At 45.9% G+C, this 24679-nt stretch overlaps 1 protein-coding gene across 2 annotated transcripts in view; it reads left to right on the top strand.

Moving 5' to 3' along the window:
• LAP3 (leucine aminopeptidase 3) overlaps positions 1–24679 on the top strand; it is a 238053-nt gene that overhangs the window by 51757 nt on the left and 161617 nt on the right. For both annotated transcript variants that reach the window (XM_078678427.1, XM_078678426.1), the window contains exon 3: positions 23516–23570. In XM_078678427.1, the coding sequence (XP_078534553.1) occupies positions 23516–23570 (55 nt within the window). The remainder of the gene's footprint in view (positions 1–23515; positions 23571–24679) is intronic.

Genomic DNA, 24679 nt, shown 5'->3' with positions numbered 1-24679 from the left:
GTATATTGAAATCCCCCAAGAGCAGGAACCTGGGGAACCTCAACGCTCTCTGGGCGACTAACTCCTCCAAAGATTTGATAAAGGAGCCCAGGGGAGCCGGGGGGCGGTATATCAACAGCCCGCCTAAGGTGAACTGCGAAGAGAGGGCAATCGAAAATTCCAGTGCTTCCCCGTTCTCAATGACACCTGAGCATTCCTTTATCAGAGACCATTTGTCCCTATAAATTACAGCTAGTACTCCCCCTTTGCCCAAGCTACGATCTAACCTTGTTATCTTGAAGCCCCTGGGTATAGTCAGTTCAATCGTCGGAGCACAGAAGGTGTGTAGCCATGTCTCTGTGACAAATAGGAGGTCGAGCTCGTTATCAATGATCAACTCGCAAACCTCCTCCGTATGCTTTACTAGAGAACGTGCGTTAATGAGAGCAGCGCGAATACTGGGGTCAAAAACACCGTTAACCGGGGGGTAGGGATGAAGGGAGATCTCCTGAGTTGAAACTGACAGCTAGGACAAACCCTATCAGTGGAGTGGAGAACCTCCCATGGCGTACAGTTGCCATACGAGTTTTTATTGAGGGCGTGTAGTAGCTCTCGGCTGTATGTAATAGGGGAATCTAAATGATGGGGCCCTAAGCGAGCAGCGCCTCTGGCCCTGTGCGCTGCCGGGGCGCAGACGGGCGCAGACGGGCTTACCTTAGGCGCACCTTCGGCGCACCTTCGGCGCGCCCGTCCGCTGCACTCCCGGAAACACATTTGCTTCTTATGCCCTGCCTCCCTGAAAGCGCTAGACCGCTAACTCCGGCCAGGCTTCAGGAACAGCACAGCCCAAGATGGCGCCTCGCCCTCCACTCAAACAGCACTGTCAGCTGCGGTGGAACGGGGCGAGGGAGGCCGCAGGAGGAGCGAGAATGTGCAAAAGATGCAGTAAAAAATGCAAGTATTAAAACCAGTGCTCAGACATAGTAAGTGACCATTTTTTAAAAGGAGATAGGCGCCAGCATCTAAATCATGCCTGCGCTCACTGAGTGATCTGACAAACTTTTAGATGTAAATTGCGAGCTCGTACATGAGAGATCAGCTCGCACTAACATAGAATCCCCCCAGCAAACCTCAGGCGCTGCCACCGACCTGAAAGTTCACCGTGAGCCCTGCGCTGCTTGTCTTCTTATGCCCTGCCTCCCCGAAAGCGCTAGACCGCTAACTCCGGCCAGGCTTCAGGAACAGCACAGCCCAAGATGGCGCCTCGCCCTCCACTCAAACAGCACTGTCAGCTGTGGTGGAACGGGGCGAGGGAGGTCGCAGGAGGAGCGAGAATGTGCAAAAGATGCAGTAAAAAATGCAATTATTAAAACCAGTGCTCAGACATAGTAAGTGACAAATATTTAAAAGGAGATAGGCGCCAGCATCTAAATCATGCCTGCGCTCACTGAGTGACCTGGCAAACTTTTAGATGTAAATTGCTCGCTCGTAGACGAGAGATCAGCTCGCACTAACACAGAATCCCCCCCAGCAAACCTCAGGCGCTGCCACCGACCTGAAGTAGGATATCCTGCCTTCCTTAGTCTGCTGGCTCACTAGTCTTGACAAGCCCCCGGTTGCTCAGGCTTACAACCGCCCAAGCGACTAGTGGGGTACCGTCGTTTTCAACCAGGGTCCTGCTGTAAAGACTCCTGGGATATTAGCATAATGCACCCTTATTGTGCTCCTGAAAGGGTACCCCTCGTACTAATCAGCCTCAGGATCACCCTGTAACAACAATGTGCAGAAATTTTCTTTCGTTGCACATCTTGTAGTTTCTTGGTTCCTTTGGGGAAAATAAGTGTCCACTGGCAGAGTCCAAAGGTTCAGAGACTCTGGATTGTCTCTTGGGGGCTAGTATTCAATTTCTCACACTGCACCAGCACAGTACAGAAAAAATCCAGTTGCAACTAGTCCGCTTGGGTGATCCTCTCTTTGGCAGGGAGGGTGACTTTTTTAGCTCTGTTGTACCTGTTGCTGATCAGGAAGTTCACTACTTTTCCTTTGAGTCAGGCACAGTACCTTATTTGTGAAGCCTTGTGAGTGCAGCAGGTGCAGCCCTGAGTGTAAGCCTTGTGTTTCAGTTCAAGGGTCCAGCATGGCAGTCTTTCTTCGGCTCTTCGCCTGAGGCTCCAGGCGGTGATCTAAGGTGATCCTGCAGCTTTCCCATGTTTATCCTCCTTTCTGGGGAACACGCCAATAAATAGGGATAAAGTTACTTCCCACTGCTATGATAAACATCCTGCGAAGTGTGGCATATTTTCTACACAGAATGCACTGTTTTTCAAAAATCAAAATAGAGAAAATCACTCATTAGTGTGTGTGTCTGTGTAACCCAACCCAAAGGTGTGGCTAAAAACTGACTACAATCACCTCCAGCTCCTCTCCTAATCTAATTGGGGGCTCCCATATAGCTGGGGATCAAGGAAGTGGGGGCTGGCCAGGGACCTGTGAGAACTGTTCACCTGCCTTTGAAGTGCAGCTTATCCCTTCAGCCGCAGGTCTGCTTTAGGTAACTTAAGGATAGTAAGTTCTAAAACTATTTTCCTGTAATAGTTATAATAAATCCCACCTTGGCAAGTTGTTTGATTTATTGCAACCATTATTTTGATACTTTGAATGAGATTGCTAGCTAGCACCAAAGAAAATATAGATAGATACATAGATAACATTTAGTGTTTCTATTTATTTTTAAACAAAGTTTTATTAGCAATTTTTTCAGTTTGCACAGTACAATTAACACAATACCTTAGACAATTGGGATAGTACAGTCTGTATCATTGCTATAGTGTTAATAATGATTACAATAAGTCTGTCATGCAACATAGTAGAATGCTAGTATTGTTGCGACATACTTTCTGCTCATCACGTAAGTAATTTGCACAAGCAGTGGCAAATGTGTCTGTAACAGTTCCCAGATATTCATGAATTCCCAGTTGAGTATGTGTCTTTTATCCCAACATGTCATTGTCTACTATAAGAAAAATAACCTCCCCAACTTGATTCCCCTCCCCCCTCCCTCCAGTCCTTTGTCTTCATGAAGTAGCGTCTTAGGGCATCTTAATGCTCAGGGCCCGGCAAGCAACATCACTAACAAACCAACAGCAACTCTGGTGGGATTATAGCGCCGACTATCTCTAAACAGTGACTTGTAGTCTTGCTAGCACAAGTATCGCGTTCGGGATGGGTTCTGAAATCCACACTAGTCATTGTGAACCATTGTGAGATTCTACAACATCCATTTCCTGCGTTTTAAGAGTTTCTAACATTGCATCCCACTCCAGTGCTATCTGAGTTTTACGTATTCCCTTGGCCTCTTCCCGTCTTAGGGCCACACTTTCTGCACTGCCCCACCTAATCATTTTGGTTTCTTTCTTGGATTTCCACCGCATGGTGATGGCCAGTATTGCTAGGATAAATGACAGGTTGACAAACTTATATTGTACCTTGTGTTTCGAGGAGGACTTATGAAGACCCAGGATGCATTCCGCAATAGTGTTGGTTACGTTCCTTTGCGTGACTGCCGATATATGTCGTCTGACCGAGTCCCAAAATCCCCCTAGATGTGGACATTACTACACTATGTGAGCTAAATTGGCACCCACTACGTAGCATCACGAACATAAAACACTGTGTAGAGTGTGTGGTATCCAACCTGCCAGAGGAGACACTATCTAAACCACCTAACTGAGTGGTCTGAGCAATTCCATCAGGCTACAAAAGCCAGGGTTATTCCCGTCCAAATTGAAAAAATTATTTTTGCAATAACACAGAGAATCCTACCCCAGGCTCGCCAATCTGCTAGAGGAGACACTATTGAACCAGATAAAGAAGTGATCTGGGCAATTTTATAAGGTTAAAAAAGCCAGGTTGATTCCTGTCTGAATCCAAAAAAAACGTATTGTAGTAACAAAGGGAATCCTACTACTGGCTCACACTGGTCGGGTCCGAAGTGGGACAATTTTAGAGTGCGTTGTGCAGTTTCATTAGGCTTACAAAGCTAGCCAGGTTCAAAAAGTGCGTTTTGCAATGTCGTGGAGTCTAGTCTGTCAGGTCTGTCTTGCCCTCATCCTGGGATAGAACCACCTAATCCCCACTAGTCCTATCCACGATGTCACAATAAGGCTACATGCAGGTGAATAAAGTGTGTAATGTAATAACATCAGACGTAAAGCCCAATGATAGCGGGCGATGGAATGAGGTGCACTGTGCGCTTTCAATGACGTAGAGAGCATATTTGAATCATTAAGTATGTTTTGCAGTGAAGCAGCATGGCCGACAGGATGTGAGCTCCTCCAGCTCCCGTCCCGTGGACCCATATATCCTGAAAACAAATCCTACCTGGGCTGTTTTTTGCTGGATTTGAGTGCCGGAAGCTCCTTGCTGACTGGGAGGCCCCCTGGCTGATAGTCCGCTGGCTGTCTTCCCCGTTTGGTTCCCGAGACGGCCCTGGTGATCGGAAGCTGGGCTGCTGCCTATGTGAGGCGGGGACTAGGGCCTGGATCGGAGAGGCGCTGCGAGGGCGGCCCGGCTGTGAGGTGTTCCCGGGAGACCGGGGTGGGTGTTGTGGACCGGCGGGGCCCGCTGCCACCCGGGGCTCCGCCACTGTAGTGCCTGTGCATGCGGCTGGGATCCTGCAGCGGACATCCACTGGCCGATATTGTCCACCTTTGAGTGGGGTGAGTGCACGGTTGGCCTGGAGTGGAGCATCACGAGCAGGGGAGGGCCCCTTGATCCTGCCCTCCTGAGTTCTTAAGGGGCCTGAGGGGATGGCCCGGAGCCTGCGGCAGCGGCGGTGGGTACGGCCCTGCGGGACGAGTAGAGACGGACTCCCGCCCCTCCCCCGTGCCGCCGCCATCTTGAGTCTGCTTTGTGGAGGCCGTGTTTAGCGGAGCCGAAGCCTCCCGATAGCGGGAGCACCCCCCGCCCTGCACTATCCGGGGCCCTCTGGGTTAGCGGTACCGATCTGGACTCTGGAGTGGCTGCGGGGAGCCTTTCGGGGCAGGACGAGCGGAGCCGGACTGCTGCCCCTCCCCCATTCCGCCATCGTCCCGATGCCGCACTGAGGCAGCCAGGCTGGTTGGACCGGGAGCCTTCCGACCGCGGCGTGCTCCCTGGGGAGGACCTCCTATGCCACCTGGGGTGCCGGCCTGAGATCTGAAGCGGAGCCGGTGAGCGGGAAGATCAGGGGTGAGTGGAGGAGACCTTGGGCCCCCCCATACCGTTATCACTTCTCCTGCTGCATTGGGGTGGCCATCTGCCGCGAGGAGCGGGATTGCAGTGGGGTGGCCGCTGCCCCCACTGAAGCATCGTGGCACTGCGGCCCCGCTGACGGTTGGGGGTTGAGAGCCTGTGGCGCTTGCGACCTGCGTGGTGGTGCGGGTCCCCCCACGCCTGGATATTTGTCCGTCCACATTGTGCCTCCATCCTCTACCTTCTCCCTGGGTCGTGCTGCGTGAGACCTGCAGCCTTGCTCCCCCCACGCCCACACTGGACTTGGCTTGCTCCCCCTGCTGGGTGCCACTACTGGAGGCCACTGAGACGGGGCGCCTTACCGGTGGCGTCGTTCCTGGGCCCCAGCCGGCGCCCGTCCGCCATTTTCACCTCCATACTGGGCCGCTTCCAGAGTGGGTCTCCGGATCTTCGCAGGTGAGGGGATTCCTGCTGCGGCCTGTGCTTGTCCCTGTGGCCCTAGAGACCTATCTGTTGCCAACTGAGAGTGGGGGCCTCCCTAGAGTGGCGTGAACTGAGGATCGGCTGACACTTCCTTGACTCATTAACGATATATGTAGGGGGGGGGATCAGCGGCCATCATACCAGCCTCGCTGTGGGGTAGACTGGGTTGAAGTTTATGGAGAGAGTATTCTTAGCATCAAGTGCACATTGAAGCCGATTTGTGGACAGTTTACTGACAATGCAGCTCTAGCAGGTTCTACTACGGTGGGGGCCGGGGGCGACAGGTTATGTTGTCTCTATACTATAGCCTGATTAAGCGTTATCATAGGCCATGGGTTTTAAATTTTTAACGTGGAATGTACGTGGCTTGGGTACTTGCACCAAGAGACACAGAGTCCTCACTTTCCTTAAATGACACGGGGTCTCGATCGCTTGTCTGCAAGAGACTCATCTAGATGAGGACGGCGCACAACGGCTGTCCAAGAAGTGGAGAGTTCAAGAAAAAGAGGAGCTTTAGAGGGAAAAGCTAGTCAATAGGTCGCCCTCCACTCAGTATGCAGCAAAAACACAAGGACCTAGACTATAGAAGCACATGTGAAAATTCAACCTTCTTTAAAATATTTTGTTCGTTGCTATTCTTTAGCAAACATAACTCCCCTTGTTACATCATTAATTGGGGTAGCCAAAATATCTGGGGTTAGTGCTTAATTCAAAAAATTGCCTGATTCTCATATAGCAGTAAAATACAGTTGCGAGACCAATCATACCACACTTAATCTCGTGACAAAAACTAATGTAGTGATAAACCGAAAAAAGTGGGTGAAAGCGAGATGGCACCTCACGGGCGCACCACCAAGCGGGGACCTGACTGGTACTCGTCAGGACTGCCCTGTTGTCATCATCGGTACCATCAAGCTTAGAACAGAAAATAGTGTCCAAATGCACAAAAGATTTGTGCAGGAAAAAGTGCAGTGAACAGAGAACAGAAAGACCAAAATAGTGTCAATCAACACATTAAAACACTCATAACACAACACAGACACACTACTTTTATTCAATTTCTTGTGTTGTGTATGGAAAAATAAAAGAAAACAAGTAGAGATGGTTATCACCTATTTAACCATTCATACTTGTACTTGCCGACATGTTTCATTGCCTGGTAACTTGTAGGCAATTTCATCAGGGCGTCATATATATTAAAGCCACTGCAGGTGGACCCACATGTCTTCGCAACTGTAAATACATAAAATCCGCACCATTGTGGTTAACATAAAGCATCTAGTCCGTGTCTTACTCTCACATACAGTTGACTCTCTGATAATTACCCTCAACAGGCCATAGGTGCTCCTACCAGCCAGACGGGACGAGGTTGTATTTTTAAAAGATAGAACAAATCGCAACAAGTCGATTGTTCACTTCTCCCTTTGCGAATGCTATGGAGGTGGGAGAGACAAAACACCATACTTAGTTCGTATTTAAACACATTTGTATCATTCAAACCATTGTTCACTTATAACTACGTTGTACACAGTGTGTAGATAAAGGCGGAGTGACAATATGCAATGACCATCTGTATTATCCGCCCCAGTTACCAAGTCTACACCGAGTCACAAGCGATAGGCAAAAAGCAAAACTGTGCATTGCTCAAGTTTCCCAAAACGCTCTGCACGTTCCACACATCGTGTTAGATAAAAAACGTGTTAGATAAAAACGGATCCCCTGTGATCCCTGCACAAAGTTGCAGCGTGCATGGAGATCGATTTCCAACGCGGACACTGCGTGTCTCCAAGCCATCACCTGTGCCTTCTACACATATGCGCTTAACATCGCTTCCTGCCACCCTCCGTTTGAGCCCCCCGTTGCCTTACCGAGCAGTGAAGAAGCGGCTGCTGTATCTCAGCCCGTGCCGTGTTTTCCTTCGCGTTAGGAAAGTACTTGTAATGCCGCCCGTGGTCTCGCGGGAAACCGCGTCGGCCATTTTGGATTGGGCATGTTCATATTCAACAGAACGAAAGGTGCTAGTCAAGATGGAACTAACGCGAGATTTCGGCGCGTGATATCGATCTCGCTTTTTACAGCCCATTTAAAACTTTATGCACCTATCTGAAAACAATCACATCTTGTATGCAATTTGCAAATAGCCAGAATGCACATTGCTTAAATATATTCAACTAGGATCCATTAACACTGATTCAATCCAAAGGACCTTGTAGACCAGTCAAAAATGTTAAAATTGGATGGGAAAAATTGCAGTTATTTTATCATCAACCCAATTTTTATTTTTGTGAATCTGATGAACGTGCTTTCATATCTTAGACAGAATACACATTCAAGCCCATAGTAAGAACACATTAAGGGGGCTCCAGTTTGTATGCATAAGTGCACCCGGGACATGTCTTACAGCAATAAGAGTGTACAAGCAACCTCATACAGATGCCAAAGCGAAACTTAGTGTATCTTATTCCACTCCAATAAATCGTTCAACCCCATCTTATCTGATTTCTCCTGGAAAATCCATTTAGCTTCCTTTCTGGCTAAAAGACGTTCCACTGTGTATGTGTCCCCTGTCACCTTCTCGAGAACTACCCACTTGAATGTATGTTTATTTGTGTGGCAGTGTTGTACAAGTTTCGTTGTCAGCTTTCCAGATTTCTAGCCTCCAAAATCCGGCAGTCAATACGAAAACATTGGGCGATCCTCTCTAATAAAGACTTCAAAATGCCTCAACCCACTTTTGCTTTTAAACGTACCAGCAACCTAAAAGATAAATTGGTCCACACTCGTGTACAAACAACAAGAGCGAATAGCAAAACACATCTTACGGGACATCATCCCTGTGGCACTTGCTCTGTATGTCACCTTACTGAAAAAACAACTCAGGTCACCCTACAGTCAGGCAGAGAATGGGAGCTCAGGCAATTTAGTAATTGCAATACCACATGCGTGGTGTACAAACTAAGTTGCGAATGCGGCCTCCAATATATAGGCCTTACGACACGGAAAATAAAAACTCGCATTCAAGAACACCTAAGCACCATAAAATCTGGAAAGCTGACAACGAAACTTGTACAACACTGCCACACAAATAAACATACATTCATTTGTGTGGCAGTGTTGTACAAGTTTCGTTGTCAGCTTTCCAGATTTTATGGTGCTTCGGTGTTCTTGAATGCGAGTTTTTATTTTCCGTGTCGTAAGGCCTATATATTGGAGGCCGCATTCGCAACTTAGTTTGTACACCACGCATGTGGTATTGCAATTACTAAATTGCCTGAGCTCCCATTCTCTGCCTGACTGTAGGGTGACCTGAGTTGTTTTTTCAGTAAGGTGACATACAGAGCAAGTGCCACAGGGATGATGTCCCGTAAGATGTGTTTTGCTATTCGCTCTTGTTGTTTGTACACGAGTGTGGACCAATTTATCTTTTAGGTTGCTGGTACGTTTAAAAGCAAAAGTGGGTTGAGGCATTTTGAAGTCTTTATTAGAGAGGATCGCCCAATGTTTTCGTATTGACTGCCGGATTTTGGAGGCTAGAAATCTGGAAAGCTGACAACGAAACTTGTACAACACTGCCACACAAATAAACATACATTCAAGTGGGTAGTTCTCGAGAAGGTGACAGGGGACACATACACAGTGGAACGTCTTTTAGCCAGAAAGGAAGCTAAATGGATTTTCCAGGAGAAATCAGATAAGATGGGGTTGAACGATTTATTGGAGTGGAATAAGATACACTAAGTTTCGCTTTGGCATCTGTATGAGGTTGCTTGTACACTCTTATTGCTGTAAGACATGTCCCGGGTGCACTTATACATACAAACTGGAGCCCCCTTAATGTGTTCTTACTATGGGCTTGAATGTGTATTCTGTCTAAGATATGAAAGCACGTTCATCAGATTCACAAAAATAAAAATTGGGTTGATGATAAAATAACTGCAATTTTTCCCATCCAATTTTAACATTTTTGACTGGTCTACAAGGTCCTTTGGATTGAATCAGTGTTAATGGATCCTAGTTGAATATATTTAAGCAATGTGCATTCTGGCTATTTGCAAATTGCATACAAGATGTGATTGTTTTCAGATAGGTGCATAAAGTTTTAAATGGGCTGTAAAAAGCGAGATCGATATCACGCGCCGAAATCTCGCGTTAGTTCCATCTTGACTAGCACCTTTCGTTCTGTTGAATATGAACATGCCCAATCCAAAATGGCCGACGCGGTTTCCCGCGAGACCACGGGCGGCATTACAAGTACTTTCCTAACGCGAAGGAAAACACGGCACGGGCTGAGATACAGCAGCCGCTTCTTCACTGCTCGGTAAGGCAACGGGGGGCTCAAACGGAGGGTGGCAGGAAGCGATGTTAAGCGCATATGTGTAGAAGGCACAGGTGATGGCTTGGAGACACGCAGTGTCCGCGTTGGAAATCGATCTCCATGCACGCTGCAACTTGGTGCAGGGATCACAGGGGATCCGTTTTTATCTAACACGTTTTTTATCTAACACGATGTGTGGAACGTGCAGAGCGTTTTGGGAAACTTGAGCAATGCACAGTTTTGCTTTTTGCCTATCGCTTGTGACTCGGTGTAGACTTGGTAACTGGGGCGGATAATACAGATGGTCATTGCATATTGTCACTCCGCCTTTATCTACACACTGTGTACAATGTAGTTATAAGTGAACAATGGTTTGAATGATACACATGTGTTTAAATACGAACTAAGTATGGTGTTTTGTCTCTCCCACCTCCATAGCATTCGCAAAGGGAGAAGTGAACAATCGACTTGTTGCGATTTGTTCTATCTTTTAAAAATACAACCTCGTCCCGTCTGGCTGGTAGGAGCACCTATGGCCTGTTGAGGGTAATTATCAGAGAGTCAACTGTGTGTGAGAGTAAGACACGGACTAGATGCTTTATGTTAACCACAATGGTGCGGATTTTATGTATTTACAGTTGCGAAGACATGTGGGTCCACCTGCAGTGGCTTTAATATATATGACGCCCTGATGAAATTGCCTACAAGTTACCAGGCAATGAAACATGTCGGCAAGTACAAGTATGAATGGTTAAATAGGTGATAACCATCTCTACTTGTTTTCTTTTATTTTTCCATACACAACACAAGAAATTGAATAAAAGTAGTGTGTCTGTGTTGTGTTATGAGTGTTTTAATGTTTTGATTGACACTATTTTGGTCTTTCTGTTCTCTGTTCACTGCACTTTTTCCTGCACAAATCTTTTGTGCATTTGGACACTATTTTCTGTTCTAAGCTTGATGGTACCGATGATGACAACAGGGCAGTCCTGACGAGTACCAGTCAGGTCCCCGCTTGGTGGTGCGCCCGTGAGGTGCCATCTCGCTTTCACCCACTTTTTTCGGTTTATCACTACATTAGTTTTTGTCACGAGATTAAGTGTGGTATGATTGGTCTCGCAACTGTATTTTACTGCTATATGAGAATCAGGCAATTTTTTGAATTGAGCACTAACCCCAGATATTTTGGCTACCCCAATTAATGATGTAACAAGGGGAGTTATGTTTGCTAAAGAATAGCAACGAACAAAATATTTTAAAGAAGGTTGAATTTTCACATGTGCTTCTATAGTCTAGGTCCTTGTGTTTTTGCTGCAAGAAGTGGAGAGGTCAGCTTTTTCATTCCTCCTTCTCCACATATGCTAGGGGAGTCCTTATCTGGGTGGCCCGGGGGATCCCCTGCGCGGTTTAATATGTAGAGGCAGATGTAGACAGTAGGTACCTGCTGGTGCGTCTTAGATTGGATGACAAGGAGCTCTTGCTCCTTAATACCTATGACCCGAACACTGATGACCCGGCCTTCTTTTCGAAGGTCCAGGATCTTGTGGCTTCGGGGTTGGATGCACCCCTCCTTTGGTTTGGGGACTTCAATTGCGTACTGCACCCTGATTTGGATCGACATCCGCCCCGGTCGGGCACTAAGCCCCGTATGACGGCCCGTCTGCGTGACGTGATGCATAATCTCGGTGCTATAGACGAGTGGCGTTCCTGTCACCCTGCTCAGAAGATTTACACATGTTACGCCCCGACGCATGGTACTCATAGCAGATTGGACCGCGTTCTTGCGGCCAACCTTACCCCGTCCCTGACCTTGAAGGTTACGCACCAAGCCCGATACCTATCAGACCATGCCCCAGTGACGTGCGTGGCGCAGTGGCCTGATCGAGCGGCACGTCCGCGCACGTGGAGAATGCCCACTGACCTCCTCTTGGACCCGGTGGGCAGAGACCGCGTGGCGGAGTCACTGTCGGAGTATGTGGAACTCAACTGGGGGGGATGATCTACCCTTCTCTACTAAATGGGACGCCTTGAAGGCAGTCGTGCGTGGCGTCTGTATGGGTCTCACATATGGGGTCCGCAGACAGTTGATGTCTGACTTGCAGAAAGAAGAGGCTGCGCTTCAACGCGCCCAATCTTGCTCTGACCCCGACGCGACAGATCAGCGAACGGAGACTGCTGCCCTGGCCTCGATCCATGACATACTTACCCGACTTGACAAGTTTACGTTGGGCCAGTATAGACAACACCTCCACCGAGAAGAGGATAAATCCGGCCGCCTATTGGCCTGGATTCTTCGCCGTGAGTTCGCGCCTGAGAAAATAGTTGCCCTACGCGACTCGGGTGGCTCTATGGTCCACTCTGAATCCGATCTCCTTGAGGTTCTTCGGTGCCATCTGCAAACCGTATATAGGGCGGACCAGTCCATTACAGAAGGTGCCTATCATTCGTACCTTGAGGGCCTAGACCTTCAGACTCTGTCGAAAGCGGCAGTGAAAGACTTGGATACGCATCTCACACTAGGTGAGATTAATGCAGCGATAGCCGCCCTCCCCCGTGCGAAGACCCCCGGTGGAGACGGTTACCCAGCCGAATTCTATCATTCCTTCGGGCATGTCTTGGCTCCTCTTCTATTGCAGGTTTACAATGAGGCTCTGCGTACTGGCACCATCCCGTCATCTATGAACCAAGGAGAGGTATGCATGATTTTAAAGCCAGGAGGTGACGGTACCGATCCCGCGGCATACCGCCCTATAACCCTGATTAATACGGATGCCAAAATCCTCACTAAGATCTTAGCCACTCACCTTGCCCCGTACATGACTCGACTAATCCACTCCGACCAATGCGGATTTATCCCGGGTCGTAATACGGCGATGAACTTGCGCCGCCTGAATCATGTCCTCCATGAGGTTCAGGGCAGGGAGGATCCTCAAATCTTGGTGTCAGTCGATTTGACTAAAGCCTTTGACACAGTGCACTGGGGATATTTAATGCAGGTGCTAAAAACTATGGGGTTTGGACCTGGATTTTGCAATTGGATCAAGATACTCTATGGGGCGCCCCGTGCCAGGGTGCGATTGGGTTCAGCCCGTTCGGAAGAGTGGACATTGGAGAGAGGCACCCGTCAGGGTTGCCCCCTGTCCCCTCTCCTGTTTTCCCTTGCAATTGAGCCCCTAGCCATCGCCGCCCGCATGGAGCTACGACAGTGGGGGATAGTGGTGGGTGCCACTACCAACGTAATCTCCCTTTACGCAGATGATGCGCTATTTTATCTGACCTCCCCCTCTGAGGCCCTCCCTGTCCTATTACGGCTACTGGACCGATTTGGCGCAGCCTCTGGGTTGCGTGTCAATCTCGCCAAATCGCTGGTCTTCCCGCTGGTGGGCTATGCTCAGGACTCGGGCGCAGAGGTGCCCTACTCAGGTTTCAGATGTGAACGATTGGCATTCAGATACCTTGGCATCCAGGTAGCTACGTCAGATGAGACTCTACTGACCTATAATATTGACAGAGTACTCTCAGCCCTCCACAAATCTGTTACCTTTTGGGACACGCTTCCCCTTTCCTTGATGGGGAGGTTTGCGATTGCCAAAATGGTGATGCTCCCTAGGGTCCTCTATACCTTGCAGAACACCATATGTCCGTTACCACCCCGAGTATTTCGGACCTTGAACTCGCTCCTTACCTCCCTACTTTGGGCGGGTGGTTGTAGCAGAGTGGCTTTACGTACGGTGACTCGGAGTTGGGAGGAGGGTGGCCTTGAGGCCCCAAGATTTGACTCATACTACGCAGCAGCACAGCTTCTCCCAGCAGCTAGGTGGTTTGCTGCCGCTGAGAACTCGGAATTAGCACTGCTGGCTGGTACGGCTGATGAAAGGACCCTACAGGAGGCCCTGATGCAGGGCCGCGGCGCCGATTGCGCCCTACCGTATGTGGTGCGCCACACAGCCGAAATCTGGCAGCGGTTCGTTGAAAAAGTATTGAAGCGGGCGCCGTTCCATAGGGTGCTCCCGCTTTGGATCTTGGCCCCGATACTTCGATTGGAAGAGAATATGTCCTTCAGGGAGTGGCGTTCTGGCGGATGCGAGACTCTTGCGGACCTCTACCCGAACGATTCCTATGTGTCCTTTGAACACGCCTTGGAGTCCTTTGACCTAAACGAGGGACAGTATCTCCACTATGGAGGCCTCCAGGACGTGGCCAGGACTACGTGGCCCCAGTACCCGGAGGCACCTCCGCCTACCAACGCCCTAGACATCATTTTATCCTGTGGGAGAGGCAAACGCTTGATCTCCCTTCTCTACTCGGCCATGCGTCGGGACTCTGCCCCACCGTTGGCACCGTCTTGGGCGGCGTGGGAGGCGGATTTGGGAATGGAACTGGAGCCGGAACAACGGAGACGGATCGGGCTTCTGACCCGTAAAGTCTCCTGCAACGCACGTTTTAAACTCATTCATTTCAATTTTGTCCACCGTACTTATATGACGCCTGTCTCCCTACATCTCATATCAGCGGACAGACGACATAATTGCCCTAGATGTGGGGCGCGGAGGGCGGGCTTCCTTCACTTAGCATGGGACTGCCCCCTGGTTCACGACTTTTGGCGGAAAGTGCTGACCCATGTTGCTCGGGCCACACGGATTACACTTCTTATAGAACCCATCCACTGCCTCCTAGCGCTGGTGCCGAGGCCCGGAAAGAAAAAGTTATCTTATAAATTCTTACAACTCCTGCTGGTCCTGGCGCGGAGACGTGTGGCTATTACATGGATGGGTCAAGGGGCGCCGGAGTTTTCCCTATGGCTGAAAGATGCGAGAGAATGGGCCCTAGCGGAGGAGACTCACATGCAACGCACTCGTAGAGATAGGAAGCTGCAGGAGGATTTGCTAGCCTGGAGGGTGCTGTGTATGGAAGGACTGGAGGAGGATGATTCTGATGCCACGAGCGCGGAGTTATTCTCCCCAGCTGAGGGGGAGTGACTGTGAGAGGCTTGGGTCTGGTGTAAAGACCCTACGTAGCCACACTGCTATTCCTTGATATGTATAGGTCTAGACATAACTACGTCTCCCATGAGCCTATGCAGTACTGCAACGCCTGTGCTTCCCCTGACCCTCACATAAATGTCCTACTACATTCGGTTCTGTGCTACTGATGCCGTTTATGGGGTAATTGTTTGTTGTTCAACTGGTTCTTTTTGAAATGTGAATGCACCATGATAAAACTAGCAGATACAGTGATAAGTTTATATCTCTCGTGCACAAAGACAATTTGAATGTTCTGCTCCTACGCCGCCCAGCCCCCGGGATGTGGGCCAGATTTGGCTGTGTATGTTCCCTGATACATAATGCTACTATTATGTCCATGTGAACGGCTTTCATGATTATATCCTTTGTGCCTCTTTGATGTTTTCGCAATAAAAACATATTTCAAAAAAACAAAAAAGTATGTTTTGCAGTATCGGGGGGCTTGTCAAGTAAGACTTGCACTGATCCTGATCAGAATGAAAGACCTATTTGTGTATCGAATGGTGACTTGCACAGCCTCGTTATAAGTGGGTTTCAAGGGCCAGGAGGGCTCCCATCCGAAAACTAAAGTGCTTTGATGCTAGCAAGGGCCTACCATGACGAATCACCACTGGTCATAGCCAGAATGTTACAACCAGGCTGTTGGCCGGACTTTAAAGTACACAGTGCAATCTCATCAGGCTTAAGGCGTCCGACAGTAAAGTGTGCAGTGCAAGTGTAGTGGATGGCAAACGGACACAGACGGAGCTATTCTTAGACTAGACCCCGGGAGAGACATGCAGACTGTCCCTTTAGGTATCCGAGATGCTCCGGTTCAAAAGAGCTAAGTTAAGATCTTCCCTGAGGAATTTCACACACCTAGCTGAAAGCTGTGCATCTACACCACGAGTCTCCAATCGTTTGGAGAGAGAGCTACTTCTGATCAGTGAAAATCATTGTGAGCTACTGAAGGCCAAGCCATACATGTAGTGTTACCAGACACCCCCAAGCCCTGCCTCATTGACTGTAAACCTAATGTTCATAAAGCCAGATACTATGGTATGAAAACAAAACTTTGACTAGGAGCATTTAGACAGGGCTGCCATGTGTGTTAGTAAGAGTGCGGTCTTTGAGGATGTATGAACATGTGTGTGTATGAATGGGGTATATGTGTATTGGTAAATGAGATCATGTGTCAAAGGTACTTGTGGCAGAGGACATACCTTTCGCCATTTGTATGTGTAACACAAACATACAAACAATTTTTTTAGTGGAAGAAATTGAGTGCACAAAATGTTCATAATATAGAATATTTTTCTGCACTTTAAATTTCTCCCACTTAAAAAAATAGCTGTTTTTCAGTTATAAATATGGCACAGTGTCTACCAGCCACTGGGAGCAAGATGCCTGCTGTGTGTAAATGCAACACTTTGAAACTCGTCATTTAAATTTTCTCCGTGTCAATGTCTTAGGGATTTAATAGTTGTTAAGACTTCACCTATTGCGGTTTTGTTCTTGGGCTGTTTAGGATTTTTGTACATGCATCCGATGACAATTGGGGGTGCCTTATTACAATGAACTTTATTTGGACCAGTTGCTATCACAACGATATACGCATCCTAGCCACTTGCAAGCTCCTTTACCTCGAGTTCCAGAGATTTGTGTATTGATGGAGACTCCTCCAGAAGAGTTATGTTACGTTATTGACATTCATAGCGCGCACAGCTACTAAAGAGTGTCCCGGTGCAAAACTGGAAGGTGTGGCGGTCAGCGGATCGTTGTATGAAGACAAAGGTTTTAAACTGTTTCCTGAAAAGCCTCGGGTCCTGTGAAACTGCTTTCAAATATGTGACTTCAGAATACAGCACAGTGTGCTCTTGTCCAAATACTTTATTTCACTTATCGTGTTTCTACGTTATTGCGCACAAAAGTGCTTTCAAATATATGGCTTCAAAATATATCGCTGGCTGGGTCAGAGCTCTTTTTTTATTTTTTTAACATGAATTTAAGCCATGCTGAACGCAGCCCTGCTGTAATTCATTATGGCTAAAAGACATTGACTTTGAAAACTCCACTTGTTTGTTTGCAGTTTTTATACACATATAGTGCATACCAGCCTGAAGGGCGAAGAAATGCTCTACACCAGTGGTTCCCAAACTTTTGACTCCTGAGGACCCCCACTGAGTCACGACTGGAAGCCGGGGACCCCCAAGCAATTTGTACAAGTTAAATTTGAAACATTAAAACAGTAATTCGAAAAAAAATACACACGTGTGCACACAAAACAAATACTCAAAGTACTAAGGATTTTGGGGCCAGATGTACGACCATTTCATTTAGCGCCTCGCAATTGGCGACACATTGCGAAAGCAAAGTGAAATGTACAACAGTGTGTTTAACACAGTTTGGGATTCCCAATGGGGTCGCAAATTGTGAGGTTCATTAATATTAATGAGCCTCTCGCAATTTGCGAGCCCATTGGGAATGCCAGCCCTCCCAGCGATGGTGGCCTGCTGGGCTCTGCAGGCCATCATGTCTCGGACTGCTTTTAAATAAAGCAGTTTTAAATAAAAATTCAGCCTGCTTACCATGCATTTAAAAAAAAATAAAGAAAATGACACGTTTTCGTTTCATTTTCTAAGGGCAGGCAGAGGTCCCTGGGACCACTGCCTGCCCTTAATAATTTTGCATGCATTTGCAAAGGGGAAAGGGTCCCCTGGGGAGCCCTTCCCATTTGCGAATGCATTACCATCTACTTGAAGTAGGTGGTAATTGTGACTGTTTTGCGAACGCAAAACATTTGCACATGGTTTTGAGACTCGCTATTTGGAAGGGAATGCCCCTTCCAAATAGCAAGTTGCAAAACCTATTTAGAGAGCCGCAAACAAACTGCGACTCGCAAAATAGGCTATGTACATGGCCCAATAGGTTTTTGCATGCGCAAACGGGTTCGCGAACCCGTTCGCGCATATAAAAACAGATCGTACATCTGGCCCTTAGTATTTTATATTGAAGTAATAGCCCCTCTGTCACATGTATTTCATTTGTTTTATAGCATCTCTCATACCATTGTAGGATGTCAGAGCACTTTACATCACACACACATAGAGACATTGAATCATACATGTAAATCAGTGTGTATATAAAATGTTTAAAGAGTGCTTGGTCTGGAAAGGCACAAACTCAGGATTCAGAACATAACACAGTGGCTAGCATTGACTTTAACATTAAAAATGTATTTCCACCCAAATATATCTTTTTAGCAGCATCAGGATAATGAATAAATGGGACAAAATATAAGTTACTAACTGGTACCATGCAGTTTGCAAGCAGCACTTTGATGACAGTTTATAGGTCCCTCTGCTAGATTACGATTGTCACTTATGAAGTGTACAGTAACAAAAGAATCTCTGTGACAAAAGCAGTAACCACGAACCTAGGCACATAAAATACTGCTTTTTAAGATGCATGTTACTCGTTCTTTGCAGGAGGCACATTAACCCTCTTGGCTACATTAGTTAACCCAAAGCTGCCACTGAACAACTCTCTCCTGCTCTCGAGCAGGTACATTAATCACTGGCATTCTCTTGACGCTTTTATTGTTGCTGGAAAGCTGCTAATTATACAAGAAAGTTTCTGTGCTTTTAAAACTGCTGCCTACGAACCCCCTGGGAATGTGTCACGGACCCCTGGGGGTCCGCGGACCACAGTTTGGAAAACACTGCTCTACACGTAACAGGTAATGCAAATATATGCAACAGGTTAGAAAAATCTTGAAAAAAATGTAAAAGCTAAAGTATAAGTGTAAACGGTATACCAACAAGCACTGGCAAAGCCAATAGGTCTGGCCTTTGCAAGTTATGATATGGTTATTTTTTTTATTGCAAGAATGTGCCAAAAAATGAAAAAGAAAATAAGTTAATCCAAAATGTGACCGTCACATGCTTGCATTAAAAATATTTATATTAAAAGATCATTCAATGATGCAACCATTTTACGACTGATGATATTTAAATAAAAAACCTTTCTGATGTGCCATGATTTTATTAGTATTTGTAAAGGAGGGAAAACAAAATCACTACTTAACCAAGTACTGAAATCGGAGGCTGCTACAAAGTTACTCAACCATTTTATATTTTAAAAAAGAGACCGGAAATAAATTGCCTTTAAACTGGGCACCCAAAGTGTATGCAAAATAAATGAGTGATCTATGTCTAGCGCTCCTTAATTGACAGTATTCAATTATAGGGTAACGAAAAGGGAAAAGCAACACCCGAGAAAGTAAAATGAAACACCCAACCACCTATTACACACAAGCCTGCGATGCTGAAGATACAACCGAGGTGTCAGAATAGCTGATGGATGACAATAACAAACTATGTATCATGGAATGTAAAGGGAATCAGTAACATAATTGAAATACAAAATGCCCTCTCCCATATCAGCAACCTGGAGACCCACATCGTCTTTATTGAGGAAAATCACTTGGATGAAGTGGAATTTCCAAACTCCAGCACAAATGGGAGGAAATTGTAATTTTCTCCAAAGTCAATGGTAAAAAGAACAGTCAACCTACTACTTTACAAGAAAATCTGAGTAATCAGAAGACTTGCAGGCAGGTGAGTTGCAACCACAATACATTCAACTGGTTTAAATTTCCATTATCAGCATCAGTGTGCCAACATTGTCGGACAAAGACTTACTAATGTTAGAAGAACTTATCCATGCCATAACGAAACTCGAAATAAAGAAATCCCTCAACCCGGATAGCTACACTCCTGAATTATAGCAAAACCATGTACCAGACCTACTACCAAGTCTCAGACGTCTGCTCAGCAACTTTGCCAGTGATCACCCACCGCAAGACTCCTTCACAGAGGCTATTGTAAACCTGATACCGGAAGGAGTCAGACGTCAACAAAACTAAAGACTGATCCCATTAATTAAATTGAAGCTGTATGATCTTCACCAAGCTTCCCAACTGGAATTAACCTCGCCACAATTAATCAAAAAAGCTTTCGTTAAAGGAAGTGTTGGGAAAAAAATCTGCATCCACTACTGAGTACATTTCGGGCAACTATTAAGCAGTTAAAAAAAAAACAATGATAATTAGGGGTCCTAGCAATGTTCCAGAAGCTCTCTAATTGTATAAATTATTAGATTATTATACTCTTCCAATGGAATACACATGATTTAACACAGCCAATAAGGACATTATTGCATTAGATGCTGATCATTTAACAGTCTCTAGCTAAATCCAAAAATGATTAGCAAATATAATCAGCATAGTAAAAGCATACTTTTCCATATAATTCTCCACTAATACTTTATGGATTCTAGAGTAGTGTGCTACCTGCCGAAAAAGCGCTTCAGTACTCCTTCAGGGGTAGCAAACGCTATATAAATGCAAACCTTTTTCCCTCGTCTATCCCTCCTCCATCCCTCCTCTATCCTTTCCAATCCAAATAACTGACTAACATATCCACCACTCAAATTACTTTCATATTTCACTATACTTATTCCCCACTAATCCTTTATGGGTTCCGGAGTAGCATGCTACTCGCCAAAAAAACACTTCATAGCCTCGTCAGGGGTAGTAAGCTCTATATAAATGCAATTACAAAACAATACAATACAATACAATACAATACAATATATGGTTGTTAAAATAGATGTTGTAGGTGTGTCATCTCAACAAGCAGGTTCCAGTAAAGTCTGTTTGTCTCCTTCTTCTAGGTTATGGGCCTAGTTACTGAAAAGATCTGTTCTATGAAACCTCAACTTCTCCTACTTCTCTATTTCAAGTGGGACCATTGTTCTTACCTCTAAACTCATCCCTACCCATTCTTCCATAATGGTACCTCACAAGACGAGCAAAGCTACATGTCACAACTGTCCCTTCTGACCGCATCCTCTCCCTTTTGACCACTGCTCTTAAGCCTTTTTCTCCGCTAATGCCATGGTGCTGCAGTTGTAATGATCTCATCCACAGAAGAATAGCGGTCTCTAACAGAAGACTGTTCACCAATATCATTGTGTCTGCTCATACAGAACAAGACAGAGCCTGGTGTTGAATTGATTGATGCCGAAAGGGCATTCGACTGGTTTGAATGGAAATATCTTTCAGACCCCTGAGATGACTTGGCCTACTGGGGAAATTAGTACAATCAAGGGTCTGTTCACACAACCCAAGGCCAAAATCCTTGCCAACAGTATACTTTCACATAATATTGTTCTGCACAGCAATGCTCACTCTCTCCACCTATTTTCATCCTTGCACTCAAGATTTTTCTTGAGAATATTAGTAATAATGCCCTGATGCAAGGGATACAAATCGAGCAACATCAATACAAGCTGTCAGCACGTGCAGAAATTATACTGATAGCCTGAAATCATCGATCCCTCATCTACTGAAAGAGGTTGCCAACAATGAAAAAGTGCTGGGATAATCACTTAACGAAGAAGGCAATCTGAAGAACTTCCATTACCAAAACTATGTAAGAAACACCATATCACGAAGAGTAACTGTAACCCCAAGTACATCTCATTCTAGGGTCCCCACTTTACCAAAGCACTATCAGCTACATCTAGTCTTCTGCAAACTCAAACTCTAAATGACATCGCAAAGAAGATTGCAACATAGTCAAACAACCCCCCCTAAATCTACCCCCCCCCCCCCCCCCGGTCTACCTTCACCATTCACTTGACCTTAGTCAGAAGAATTTTAAATACTGGAGCTTGTAACTGTGCTTTATCTTTATCCGTTTAAATACATCAGCCTGATTCACAAATAAGATTATGCCTGCAGGTGGACTAACATTTAAACCGTTTTGAAAGTGACTAAATTCGAGGTTTTTCTACTCAGCAGATTCCATTGAGTACTTGAATGCTTAAGGATTTACATATTTGGAAATTTACATTTGTAGAATTGAGCTTGCAGTAACGTCACACTGAAATACATTTGCTCTCGGTAGCTTTATGTTGTTTCTTCACCGGCGCGAATCCCCAAACTTTGCACCACCACCAGGTTTCAGATAGGTGTTTTCATCTTTTTCCCACATTGAAAATGAATTGATTCCTTCCCTTAACTGGTGTAAATCCACAGCAGGGTTCAGGATTGGAAACTACTTGCAAAAGGGTTGGGATTGTCGTCCACAGTTTACACAGTCTGAAACAACCTGCAAAAGAGTTGGCATTACTCACAAACGTGTACGTTTCTGAGTATAGATCACCTTGTGCTGCTGTCTCTGTGCGGAAACCTTTTTGTGAGCAGACCTGCTTACACTGAAAATTCACATGGTGTGAATCACTAAGGTGGATATACATTTATAAATAAAGGGGATACATAAAGTTAAATGAAACTTTGGAGTTCACATACCTTTGAAAATCACGCCCTGTATAGTTTAAAAAAAAAGAGCATACAGAGCCCTTCTGGACTAAAAATTCAGGAAGGTGTTGCACGACATTAGGCGCATAGATGTGTTCACTGTCTTGCATGTGACCCTGTGCTCCCTGCTGGAGCTCATCCTGTGCTTTGGAGGTTCACACCCCTGTGCTGCTAAATAGTGCCTTTTCCAATGTCCCTTTGATAAACAACGCTTAGTGATCACCCCTTTAAAAACACCCTGTGCTCTCCTGACCACAGCACCCAGCATTGCCATGAAGAGCATTTGGTGTCTATTTCCTGCTGTCTCTTTGCTCACTGGTGTGACGTCGAGGGTAAGAAAGTGCATGCAGAACAAAGGCTTGGTGGGGAATCCTGGTTCAACGGATCAGTCATGCATTTCAGTGTCCCTATTATTATTTTTTATATCTGATATGATACTATGTTCCCAAGGAAGGGCTCATCACCTGTGCGGCAGACTTGCCTTGTGTAACCTCAACGAGCACCACCAGGCCAGCAACATAGAACATCTCATGCATTACATGACCCCAGGGATTGACTGGTTTTGCAGACATTTATTTAACAAACAGTACAAACCTGAAGTTTTGCTCAGTTTTTTTGTTGTTGCATCCCTACAGTTTTTCTTGTTCCTGTAGATGCTGTCCTACATACTACATACATACTAGTCCTAATAACGCAGGGATGCCCGTCAGCATCTTTTTATTTCCCTTCTTTGTTAACGTTTTGAAGCTTTAAAACACAGTCAGATACCCAGCATTAACAATTCCTACCTGTCTGTGCAACCTCCTTAGGCGAGTTTCTTCACTTCTGCTGTTCCCGTGACATGATATTTACCTGCCGCATAAAAGGCAGTTCTGCTGAGTGCTCCTAAAGCCCATTCCTCTCTTCTGGGGAGCCTTGTGGACAGCTATTCGGAGTGGCATTCCTCTCTCTGATTTGAATACATACAAGAGAGGTGGTGGTGGTGTGTTCAGAGTCAGGTGGTATACAGAGGCATTGCTTAAAAAATAAAGTCATAAAGACTTTCAGGGTCTGGAATTCTGTAGAACCTGTGTCAAGGTTTTACTTCTTCTTCTAATTTGTTTTCTTTTTTCCTAGATCCGGACCCCCAATAAAGAAAGGCAGAACACGCATATTTCATGGTCTACATCCGGTAAGAAAGCCCCATTTGATTTTTATTAAAACTCTCAATATATGTAAAGAAAAATGTTCTTGCATATTTCCTCACAACATTGTTTGTGACTCCTAGTTGTGAAATCTGTAATGAAATTTGTAGAATGGACATGATGACCAACATTGATTAGTTTACTTCTGTACGCCTTTGTGGCAGACGATTTAGGTCACAGTAGGGCAATTTTCTATCGGGCTGGCCTCTCCAGGAGGGCGTTAGCAGGCAAAATGCTGTCTCAAGGTGTAATGTTCACCCAAAAAAGCATTGCATTTCAGAGGGGGAAGGAGAACCAAGCTCTCTGTAACCTTTCAACTTACTTTAAAGCACTATTAACATGCTGACCCACTATCTATTGTCATCCTTGTTGTAGGAGGAACCTATCTGGATTTTGAAGGGGTTAGAAAGACCCCCAGCAAAATGTGTCTGCTGCTCTTATGTACAGCTGTGCCCCTTTTGTAACTTTGTCTTTCTTGAGATTTGATCCATAGCGCACAAAGTAATGCGCATGACGCCCCCAGAAGGTCAGCTGGATGGGTAATATATGCAATAGACCAAAATGTAACTTTCTAAATCCAATCCTTCATAAATTGGTGGGGATGAAGGTACAGCATGCCATAATGGATACCCCTCAATAATTGCTCTTTAGTGACCAGTGTTGTTCAGGCTGCCCACGTTGTAGGGCCTTCATTCGTTCCTCCCCATTAAAAAACAAGGCTGCGTATTTTTGTCTGATGAGCAGGACTTTCTTAAACTTCAGGATGGAAGAGAGAGGACAATGGCCAAGTTGGATGAAGGAGGAACATGTAAGTGATAAAGCACAACCAAATTTGGATGGAAATTAAAAAAATCTTAGCCTCTGTATCATTAATAAAATCCAGATTTTCTGCTCACCTGGCTGTGAAAAATATCAATTATCTAAGAGTGCCAGACAGGAACCTGGTACAGCAATTAAGTTAAAAGGACGGGGATACGGAGATGAGAAAGAGAGATAAGGACTGGGATGGCAGTAACAGAAGGGGGTAATGGTATAACATGTAGACCAGATCAGGGGAGAATGGAGCAGAAGGTAGGTTACAGTGAAAAACAACCAT

The sequence above is a fragment of the Lissotriton helveticus genome, chromosome 2_2 (genome assembly GCF_964261635.1).
Source record: "Lissotriton helveticus chromosome 2_2, aLisHel1.1, whole genome shotgun sequence".
Lineage (NCBI taxonomy): Eukaryota > Metazoa > Chordata > Amphibia > Caudata > Salamandridae > Lissotriton > Lissotriton helveticus.
The sequence above is the reverse complement of the archived record's forward strand: the minus strand, read 5'-3'. Positions and strand labels throughout refer to the sequence as shown.